Genomic DNA, 12,215 nt, shown 5'->3' on the forward strand with positions numbered 1-12,215 from the left:
TATGGGCAACAACTTGGTTATTTGTCGCCAGCTCAACAAGGATCTGTATATCAACCGAATGCACGTAAGAAAATATTAATTATATTCAATGATATAATTTTCTATTGATATAAATAAATGAAACGAGTACTTAGATTAAAAAATTTTACATAACTCTTAAATTTCAAAATAAAGCATGTCCCGTTAACACACGAAAATTTCGGGCAGCCTTCAATTTAAGAGACAAATACGGAAATTAATACAAATTTAATTAAATAGATCAAGTAAATCGGGTCAAGTGCTATATAGAAAATAGAAGGAAGAAGTTAAAAAAAGAAAAGGAAATTCCTTAAATTATTTAAATTAAACTAGTCTTAAATAAAGCAATGTTTTTATATATAATTTAAATAAGATTATTAAAGAATAAATAAAATTTTTATTGCGTTTCTTGTATTGTTTATAGGAATTAAAAGATAGTAAATTGGCACAGTTTTAGAACTCCAAACAAAAAGTTGTCGTCATAATACTCGTTCTGTTATAAAGTATTTGCTAAGTAATTATTGAAATTTTTAGTTTTTTTAACCTTTTAAAAAAGTTATTAGTTGCGTATCAAAGATAAATTAATTTACATAACGACTAACTTAAAAGTAGGTTGCTAATGTTGCATCAATATGAGAGAGTGGGCATCAGAGAGTGGGCGAAATTGCTTTCCACATCAACTTTAGATCTATATAAATTCCGATAATTTTATCTGTTGTCAATCGTAAACTACGAAAGAAAATGAAGTTTCTACTCATTGTATTGGCTCTTTTTGTATTAGCAAAAGAAGGAAGAAGTCTCGATGCATTCGACATTCTGGATAAGTATTGTGGTAAGATCTCTTTAAAGTTCTTATATATTTAAATTAAATATATATTTACAGTATTTTAAGCTTTTATAAATAAGAGTGTTATTATCATATACATGTTTAAAGTCATAATTAAAATTCCTAATAATTTGAACATTTTCGTGTGTAGCTACAAAAGACCAAGACGCTTTAAAAAAGTGTATGGCAGAAAATGGAAAGTCAAAGGTAAAAACTGAAATAAAGTGTAAAAAAGCAGATATTTTTATGATTAAAAAATTGAAAATAATTAAATTATTTATACTTTTAGCTGTTTACTTATTTCGAAAGCTGCGCCAGACCTCTTCGAAGACACATGAGAAATAGTAAAGAAACATCAAAATTTATCTGCAAAGAAGTAAACGAAAAGGTATTTTAATATTGTTAGTTATATTTTTGTGTGTTTATTTATCTCTACTAATTACAATTAATCTATATATCTTAGGAGGATTTCTTAATTCGATGCTGTCTGGCATACAAATTAAAAAAGGACAGAGATTCTTCTCTTCCTAGAATCTTTCAGGTATGTAATCATAAATGTAATTTTTCTCTGTTTTCGAATAATTGTAATTTTAATTATAATTGTAAATTTATTTCAGTCGTGTGTGAATAGAGGAGTTCAATCTGAAGTCTCGTCTCAACCTATAATGCAGCAACAGGGTTATGTACCATATGGGCAACAACTTGGTTATTTGTCGCCAGCTCAACAAGGATCTGTATATCAACCGAATGCACGTAAGAAAATATTAATTATATTCAATGATATAATTTTCTATTGATATAAATAAATGAAACGAGTACTTAGATTAAAAAATTTTACATAACTCTTAAATTTCAAAATAAAGCATGTCCCGTTAACACACGAAAATTTCGGGCAGCCTTCAATTTAAGAGACAAATACGGAAATTAATACAAATTTAATTAAATAGATCAAGTAAATCGGGTCAAGTGCTATATAGAAAATAGAAGGAAGAAGTTAAAAAAAGAAAAGGAAATTCCTTAAATTATTTAAATTAAACTAGTCTTAAATAAAGCAATGTTTTTATATATAATTTAAATAAGATTATTAAAGAATAAATAAAATTTTTATTGCGTTTCTTGTATTGTTTATAGGAATTAAAAGATAGTAAATTGGCACAGTTTTAGAACTCCAAACAAAAAGTTGTCGTCATAATACTCGTTCTGTTATAAAGTATTTGCTAAGTAATTATTGAAATTTTTAGTTTTTTTAACCTTTTAAAAAAGTTATTAGTTGCGTATCAAAGATAAATTAATTTACATAACGACTAACTTAAAAGTAGGTTGCTAATGTTGCATCAATATGAGAGAGTGGGCATCAGAGAGTGGGCGAAATTGCTTTCCACATCAACTTTAGATCTATATAAATTCCGATAATTTTATCTGTTGTCAATCGTAAACTACGAAAGAAAATGAAGTTTCTACTCATTGTATTGGCTCTTTTTGTATTAGCAAAAGAAGGAAGAAGTCTCGATGCATTCGACATTCTGGATAAGTATTGTGGTAAGATCTCTTTAAAGTTCTTATATATTTAAATTAAATATATATTTACAGTATTTTAAGCTTTTATAAATAAGAGTGTTATTATCATATACATGTTTAAAGTCATAATTAAAATTCCTAATAATTTGAACATTTTCGTGTGTAGCTACAAAAGACCAAGACGCTTTAAAAAAGTGTATGGCAGAAAATGGAAAGTCAAAGGTAAAAACTGAAATAAAGTGTAAAAAAGCAGATATTTTTATGATTAAAAAATTGAAAATAATTAAATTATTTATACTTTTAGCTGTTTACTTATTTCGAAAGCTGCGCCAGACCTCTTCGAAGACACATGAGAAATAGTAAAGAAACATCAAAATTTATCTGCAAAGAAGTAAACGAAAAGGTATTTTAATATTGTTAGTTATATTTTTGTGTGTTTATTTATCTCTACTAATTACAATTAATCTATATATCTTAGGAGGATTTCTTAATTCGATGCTGTCTGGCATACAAATTAAAAAAGGACAGAGATTCTTCTCTTCCTAGAATCTTTCAGGTATGTAATCATAAATGTAATTTTTCTCTGTTTTCGAATAATTGTAATTTTAATTATAATTGTAAATTTATTTCAGTCGTGTGTGAATAGAGGAGTTCAATCTGAAGTCTCGTCTCAACCTATAATGCAGCAACAGGGTTATGTACCATATGGGCAACAACTTGGTTATTTGTCGCCAGCTCAACAAGGATCTGTATATCAACCGAATGCACAGGTTGGAGGCACCGATGATGGTCAGTTTTTAAATTATTCTTTTAAATGTCATATAATTTTTGATAAATCTTTCTTATGACGATTTTCTTTTTTTTATAGATATTCCATATTTAGGACTGTATTAAGAAAACTGATAAAAAGAACTTAATTTATTTAAATTATTTTTATTTTTTCGATATTGTAAATTATCTTCTTTACAATGAGCCTTAATAAAGTTTGAAATTTTAAGTTTCATGCAAATTTTCATTTTTAATTTATAATTTTTTCACTAACTTTTATATTTAATATAAAACATTTAATCTTTTCTTATTTTAAAATATATTTGTTTAAGTTATCTAATTAAAAAATTACACATTTTATGTTAAATTTAACATTAATTTAATTAACACGGAGTAAATACAAGGCTTATTTCAATTAGGGAATAAAGTGAACAATCGTAATAGGGATATATTGTACTTTATATGGTCATCAAACAGCAACAATGGCATATACAGGAATATAAATCATTAATAGAATTTATTTAAAAAATTGTCTTTTGATACAATTAAACTTGGGCCAACTCTGAAATAAGTGTCCGGTTTTGAATTTATCGATTAATATTGTCAATTATTTTTAATATAAATCGAAATATATTTTATTATCTTCATTTATATTATCAGACTGAATATAACTCGGGTCCTGCCGATTTATATCCATTGAATTGAACAGATCAGAACCTGTTGGGTTTGATCTCTCTGAAGTGAAAGAACTATATAATGGAGAACGGTTCAATCGAGATCCTTCACCCCAATGTTAAATTGTTTGACAAAGAAATAATATAAAGTTTTATAACTCACAATAAAATCAATATTTTAGCATTAATGGGTTAACAAACGAAATTTGGCACGATAGGTTGTGTATAAGATGCATTAATGCTGTCAAATTTTGGTGGTTAAAGGTCGAGGGGACAGATGAGGTCATGTGTCATATATCGAGTGGGGTCGGATTAATTAATGACGATTTTACTCGCTGTTAGCATTTACAATTTTTTAATAAAATTCATCCCTGTTCACGTAATTAATTTAATGCGCAATATAAAAAGCTTTTCGTAACAAAATCTCATAACAGCCGGAAAAGTTATGTAACTCGTTGCTAGATTTTTTTAATATTATTATTATCGTTTCAATAACAGCAAGATTATACAAATAAATGATAATACACACTGTTCCTATATATATTATGTACAAATTAGTTTTATTTACATAATTAATTTATTTAAATTTTAAATAAGCAATGAATATGTTACACGTTTAAGATTTGCTGTTTTTTTTTTTTTTTTTAAATTAGAATAAGTGCACCACGCCACTCCTATGGGAATATAACACTGAGAATACATAAAGAAAATTAATAATTGATATAACTCACTTGAAATTTTTCAATTAAAAATTTAGTAATCAAACAATTTTTTCAATAATTTTTTCATGCTGATTATTAAACAAATAATACATATCGAAGACAATAAAGATGGATTCATGTGTTGTAAGAACATTTTCTAACAATCATTTCATTCATTATACAGTTAGAAAAATAAACAATGATTACAGCTTATATGTTTTTATTTATACAAGAATAGTTTAGAAAAAAACTAATGATATTTAATATCTTTAGGCATCCAGAGCACAGGGGCCACACGCTAATTTAGTTAATAAAAGTTATGAGACTCTTTTCATTGTACAAAAAGAATATGTCGTACAACTTAAAATCACAATTTTGTGTTTCCCAATCAACGTGCCTCCCAATTTTGAAATTACACTCAGTGCAATTTCAAATTATTCGTGTGCATGATAGTGACCAACTGTGCAGGAGAACCTTTGCTTTCCAGACAAACTTGTAAAAGAAATTCGATTTGCAGCACAGTTGGGCAGTAGCATTTGTACTGGCTTTCACTCATGTATGACAGAAGACTATATACTTCAAGACAGTCATAAAGCAGTTATCTACAAAGAAATTTCGCAAATGTTTGTGTTGATNATATTTATCGACGTGATAAAAAACCTTATTATAAATCTTTTAAGATTCAAAATTTTTTTAAATGGCAAAGTTTAATCAAAATCGATCGATCAAATTTTGAGAACAAACACAATTCTGTAAGTCACATAGAAGAGGCGTTGCTTAATATTTACATTTAAGATTATTTATGATATAAAGGTGGCCTAAAACTTAGTTAACCGTGATATGTTTTAAAATTATTTTTAAAAAGTTAAAAATCGCTGTAGAATAACTAGTTTTAATCGTTCTTATAATAAAAATACATCTCGGCTAACTGACTTTTGGGCCACCATATTTTTTATTTTCAAAATTCAGATAAAATATTATAAATAAAATTCTCACCATGGAGTTCATCACAGATAATGCCCAAGACACGATTATAATTCCAATGGCTAAAGCGAAAGCTATAATTCCTATCATTATCCGTAATTCAAGATCCATGTTAACGAATATTGCACCATAAGTGAAGAAACAAGTAGCATATAGATAATGAAAATAAATAATACAAATTAGGATATTAAATGTATCATTAAAAGTAAGAAACATTTCTCTTAATTCCATGTGTTTTTCTAACACAAGTTTTAATTGTTCTTCCAAATTTTCTATTTTTTGCGATAATTGATATAGATCACTGGAGAGATTCAATGATCTTTTTGCAACAAAAGTAAATGCCAAAAGACACAAGAAGAGAACGGAAATTGTTTGACCTCCAGCGTATAAAAAATATATCGTATGGATCAGAGAGCATGAAAAAGCCTCTAAATCACTCCCATTTAAATTCTTTATCATTGAATAAAATACAATATCCGGCATTATACTTAGTACTAATAACATGAAGAACAGAAAGACGAAGCATGCGAATATATACATTTGCATATCTTTTACTAATTTCCATTCTCCCTCATAACTACTGATCATAAAATGCAATTTTATGGACTTTCTTCTAAGAATGCTGAATTGCATGGCAAAATATAAAGCCACGATTAATAAAGCACACGAAGCGGGACGCGAATAATCTTTGTATATGCAAATAACTCGCACGCAATAAAACTCAGGATTGACAATTTGTACGATGAAGAAAATAACCATAAACCACAGATATATTTCAATAAAACTTCTATAGATTTTGAATAAAAAAGGTGAAATTGTCTCATTTTCTTTATTTTTGAAGCAAACGCATGGTAAAAAAACATCGATGCCAAATACTCTTGTGGTAACTGCTACAGGAAAGAATTGATATCCCATACAAGTTTCTGTAGGATTTGATTTATTGCCTGTATCTTGCATAATTGAAGAGAATAAAGTTAAACAAAACTTCTTTTTTCTTATGCTTTTAAAACTTGATGTATTAGCTCTCTTGTTTAGAAAGTCACACCAACTCGAGAGGTTTTTTTTCAGTTAGAGAAGTTAGGTATATATATTTACAGCTTTTCTGTCCTCTTCAGAACGTATTAACTTAATAAAATTAATTACAACGTTACAAGTATCAATCTTACTTGTGTAAAACAAATATTAAAATACTAAATATCCATTCGTAATCTTGAAAATTCTTCCATGCTTATCCTCATTTGGTTTGTATCCACAGAAATTTTGTTTTAATTATGCGAAAACTCAGCATAAAACGTACTTATACTCTTACTAAACAATTAGTAACCCACACTGGCATGAAATTCATGTCTAATAACAATAAATCGATTAACGCAAAACTATAATTTATTTGATCTTCTCTGGCTTCTAAAGCGATTTAGATAATTGGACTAATGATATATTTGAAGAGGAACTCACGCATATTAATCATATTTGTGGAAAATGGCAAATGTAAGGACTTCATTGCATTAACCTTCAATTTCGATACGTCTGCATGAAGGCAGACGTGTGTAAACATTAAGTCACTATGGAAATTGGTCAACAGAAGTTAAAAATAAACTAAATCCATATATTCATTATTTCCAGAATATTTTTAAGTACTTAGACGTAAAATTGAAATTTTTATTAATAAATTCTGAGATAGCAATTAAAACATAGAATATTTTTTATCGATTTTTATCGATTTTTCTTAAAATTAATTCTAGAAACTTTAAAAATTATATTTAAATGTCTTTTTAACTCATATACCGTAAACTTTTAAAGTATTTTTAGTTTTACAAATATTTGGATTATAAGTAGGATTGTTAATAAAGTGCTTTACATGTTCATGAAGATTTGAAATGATAACAGAAAAGTTATGAAATATTTTTTCACTTCTTGTTGCTTCTTTTAAATAAAATTCTTGTTTAATATATATTATATTTTCACCATTTTCTTCTCTATAATCTGTACTCACTTTCTTGTTTCTTTTCTTTTTTACCAAATGGTTTGATTTTATTCGTATATTGTCTAGGGGAGGCATTTTCTTCTGGACAATATGCGAATATGGGAAACTGACCTCTATTTAGATTTAAGTGTTGCAAAACCTGAAAAACTCCACATGGCCATCCCGTAATGGGGTACGAATCCAGGACTGTTCAGTGGTTTTATCCACTTGGCCATTAGTGGGCTTTTTTCCAAATGTACTCAAATCAGATAATTAAATAAAATTACAAATTTCAAGTTGATTTTCTCTAATTAAATTATTATAATTAAATACCTTTCTTTCGACATTTATTCAAATTTTCTATTGAAAATCATATCGCGGCTCTCGAGGACATTTCTAGATTTAGGATTTAAATTAAAATTTTGAGAATTGCAAGTGGGCTAATGACAAGATTAAATATAAACTCAAATATTAAGTAAATAATATAAAAGCTGATTATAATATCCTAAAGAAAGGTAATTCAGTTTATCAGTTTCTTATCAGTCTTTTACATAAAAGACTAAATTTTAGTGTTCTTCTGCTTTGCGGTCTTGAATAAATGATTCTTCTTCCTTCCTCTATCCAAACTGAAGGGTTTTTGTCTAAAGGATTCACAACTTTGTTCAAATAACCAATCAGTTGATTCGCTAAAATCATAGTCATTAAAAAGTTTTATTTATCCTTACCTTATCTTCATCTATAATCATTGTAAGAACAGGCCTAAACAATAAATACATATTTAAAAAATAACAAAAACAAACTTTACTCTAAAACATAATGTCTTCCACAAATAATACACAGGACACTGCCTGCATTTAGTTTAAAGAAGAGTTAGAGGGACCATCTCGTTGTTATGCGGATTACAGTTAATGTAACTGTTACCGCTAAAGCTCGAAACTCGTTAATCTGCAGATTACCTAGCTAATCTGCAGATTAACTAGCGTGATCCGTTAAAGTTGCTAAAATTGTTCCATTTCTCAAATTACCTAGATAATGTGCAGAGTATCTAGGTAATCCGCACATTACCTACTAGGCACTCGGTAAAGTGAAAATAAGATCTTTGCCACAAATAAATGTACCACAAATAGGTGTGCTTGTCGCAGAAACCAATTGCTATGAAATTCAAAGTGTCACCAATCTTTAGACTGCACAATTGGATAATGTTACCTATGGTGGGTAAAATGGCGGCTCGTCTCTGATTCCAGCAAAGAGAAGAAAGGAAACAGTGGGGACGCACGTTCAAACCTAACCTAACCTATTCTAATAATTTGGTTGGTAATAATTATGGTAATTTATTAAAATAGGTTAGGTTAGGACAGAACGTGCGTCCCCACTGTTTCCTTTCTTCTGTTTGCTGGAATCAGAGACGAGCCGCCATTTTACTCACCATAGGTAACATTAACTGCACAATTATATCATGCGATCACCAGAAAAAGTATGATAACTTTATTATTTTTCGTCTCCGGTCCAAAAGTAGGGTATCGTTGAAGTCGTCTCGGTCCCCTCAGTTCAGATAGATACTCAAAGTCCCGAAATTCCATAGGTGGTTATCTATATAATAATTTCCCTAATTGTATTAATATTTTAAATCGTTTGATTTTTTGTATGTTTTTTAATTGGTTGATGATTGATTCTATCAACTAATTTGTCGATTGCTTGATTGTATTAACTTAATTCTTTAGATATCGAAAATAAAATAAAGAACATTATGTTAATTTAAGCGTACAGAAACGTTGCTGTTGTTTCAGCAAAGATCTTATTTTTACTTTACGGAGTGCTATTTCTCACATTACCTAGGTAATTTGAGAAATATAACAATTTTAGCAACTTTAACGAATCACGCTAGTTAATCTGCAGATTAGCTAGGTAATCTGCAGATTAACGAGTTTCCGAGCTTTAGCGGTAACATAACTATTAAAACAAATTGACAAAATACTTGTTTTATAAAATTATTATTACAAAAAAAAATATAAATAAATAAATCAATTCTCGAGAGGGACACAAGTGCATGTGTGATACAATTTTTTTAAAAATCAGTCCAACATTCAAACATTAAAGATTGGAACGAGCATCATTGCAGAGTGATAAAACATTTTATTGTGTAATTACGTTCGTGTAAGAAAATATTAATTATATTCAATGATATAATTTTCTATTGATATAAATAAATGAAACGAGTACTTAGATTAAAAAATTTTACATAACTCTTAAATTTCAAAATAAAGCATGTCCCGTTAACACACGAAAATTTCGGGCAGCCTTCAATTTAAGAGACAAATACGGAAATTAATACAAATTTAATTAAATAGATCAAGTAAATCGGGTCAAGTGCTATATAGAAAATAGAAGGAAAAAGTTAAAAAAAGAAAAGGAAATTCCTTAAATTATTTAAATTAAACTAGTCTTAAATAAAGCAATGTTTTTATATATAATTTAAATAAGATTATTAAAGAATAAATAAAATTTTTATTGCGTTTCTTGTATTGTTTATAGGAATTAAAAGATAGTAAATTGGCACAGTTTTAGAACTCCAAACAAAAAGTTGTCGTCATAATACTCGTTCTGTTATAAAGTATTTGCTAAGTAATTATTGAAATTTTTAGTTTTTTTAACCTTTTAAAAAAGTTATTAGTTGCGTATCAAAGATAAATTAATTTACATAACGACTAACTTAAAAGTAGGTTGCTAATGTTGCATCAATATGAGAGAGTGGGCATCAGAGAGTGGGCGAAATTGCTTTCCACATCAACTTTAGATCTATATAAATTCCGATAATTTTATCTGTTGTCAATCGTAAACTACGAAAGAAAATGAAGTTTCTACTCATTGTATTGGCTCTTTTTGTATTAGCAAAAGAAGGAAGAAGTCTCGATGCATTCGACATTCTGGATAAGTATTGTGGTAAGATCTCTTTAAAGTTCTTATATATTTAAATTAAATATATATTTACAGTATTTTAAGCTTTTATAAATAAGAGTGTTATTATCATATACATGTTTAAAGTCATAATTAAAATTCCTAATAATTTGAACATTTTCGTGTGTAGCTACAAAAGACCAAGACGCTTTAAAAAAGTGTATGGCAGAAAATGGAAAGTCAAAGGTAAAAACTGAAATAAAGTGTAAAAAAGCAGATATTTTTATGATTAAAAAATTGAAAATAATTAAATTATTTATACTTTTAGCTGTTTACTTATTTCGAAAGCTGCGCCAGACCTCTTCGAAGACACATGAGAAATAGTAAAGAAACATCAAAATTTATCTGCAAAGAAGTAAACGAAAAGGTATTTTAATATTGTTAGTTATATTTTTGTGTGTTTATTTATCTCTACTAATTACAATTAATCTATATATCTTAGGAGGATTTCTTAATTCGATGCTGTCTGGCATACAAATTAAAAAAGGACAGAGATTCTTCTCTTCCTAGAATCTTTCAGGTATGTAATCATAAATGTAATTTTTCTCTGTTTTCGAATAATTGTAATTTTAATTATAATTGTAAATTTATTTCAGTCGTGTGTGAATAGAGGAGTTCAATCTGAAGTCTCGTCTCAACCTATAATGCAGCAACAGGGTTATGTACCATATGGGCAACAACTTGGTTATTTGTCGCCAGCTCAACAAGGATCTGTATATCAACCGAATGCACAGGTTGGAGGCACCGATGATGGTCAGTTTTTAAATTATTCTTTTAAATGTCATATAATTTTTGATAAATCTTTCTTATGACGATTTTCTTTTTTTTATAGATATTCCATATTTAGGACTGTATTAAGAAAACTGATAAAAAGAACTTAATTTATTTAAATTATTTTTATTTTTTCGATATTGTAAATTATCTTCTTTACAATGAGCCTTAATAAAGTTTGAAATTTTAAGTTTCATGCAAATTTTCATTTTTAATTTATAATTTTTTCACTAACTTTTATATTTAATATAAAACATTTAATCTTTTCTTATTTTAAAAGATATTTGTTTAAGTTATCTAATTAAAAAATTACACATTTTATGTTAAATTTAACATTAATTTAATTAACACAGAGTAAATACAAGGCTTATTTCAATTAGGGAATAAAGTGAACAATCGTAATAGGGATATATTGTACTTTATATGGGTCATCAAACAGCAACAATGGCATATACAGGAATATAAATCATTAATAGAATTTATTTAAAAAATTGTCTTTTGATACAATTAAACTTGGGCCAACTCTGAAATAAGTGTCCGGTTTTGAATTTATCGATTAATATTGTCAATTATTTTTAATATAAATCGAAATATATTTTATTATCTTCATTTATATTATCAGACTGAATATAACTCGGGTCCTGCCGATTTATATCCATTGAATTGAACAGATCAGTTGGGTTTGATCTCTCTGAAGTGAAAGAACTATATAATGGAGAACGGTTCAATCGAGATCCTTCACCCCAATGTTAAATTGTTTGACAAAGAAATAATATAAAGTTTTATAACTCACAATAAAATCAATATTTTAGCATTAATGGGTTAACAAACGAAATTTGGCACGATAGGTTGTGTATAAGATGCATTAATGCTGTCAAATTTTGGTGGTTAAAGGTCGAGGGGACAGATGAGGTCATGTGTCATATATCGAGTGGGGTCGGATTAATTAATGACGATTTTACTCGCTGTTAGCATTTACAATTTTTTAATAAAATTCATCCCTGTTCACGTAATTAATTTAATGCGCAATATAAAAA

The 12,215-nt window shown here is 27.8% G+C and overlaps 2 protein-coding genes across 2 annotated transcripts; both read left to right on the top strand.

Moving 5' to 3' along the window:
* Positions 1–759: 759 nt before the first annotated feature.
* Positions 760–3,366, top strand: LOC111625684. Its single transcript, XM_023368896.1, has 11 exons — positions 760–850; positions 996–1,051; positions 1,134–1,232; positions 1,308–1,385; positions 1,462–1,597; positions 2,333–2,383; positions 2,529–2,584; positions 2,667–2,765; positions 2,841–2,918; positions 2,995–3,151; positions 3,231–3,366. The coding sequence occupies exons 1-11, from the start codon at positions 760–762 to the stop codon at positions 3,254–3,256; spliced, it is 927 nt and encodes a 308-aa protein (XP_023224664.1). The 3' UTR covers positions 3,257–3,366.
* Positions 3,367–10,301: 6,935 nt separating this feature from the next.
* LOC111625685 lies at positions 10,302–11,375 on the top strand. The gene is made up of 6 exons (XM_023368897.1): positions 10,302–10,392; positions 10,538–10,593; positions 10,676–10,774; positions 10,850–10,927; positions 11,004–11,160; positions 11,240–11,375. Exons 1-6 carry the CDS (start codon positions 10,302–10,304, stop codon positions 11,263–11,265), a joined length of 507 nt encoding a protein of 168 aa, XP_023224665.1. The 3' UTR covers positions 11,266–11,375.
* Positions 11,376–12,215: the final 840 nt, after the last annotated feature.

This window comes from Centruroides sculpturatus, unplaced genomic scaffold (assembly GCF_000671375.1).
Source record: "Centruroides sculpturatus isolate CEXI.00-Female unplaced genomic scaffold, Cexi_2.0 scaffold338, whole genome shotgun sequence".
In the NCBI taxonomy this organism is placed as follows: Eukaryota; Metazoa; Arthropoda; class Arachnida; order Scorpiones; family Buthidae; genus Centruroides; species Centruroides sculpturatus.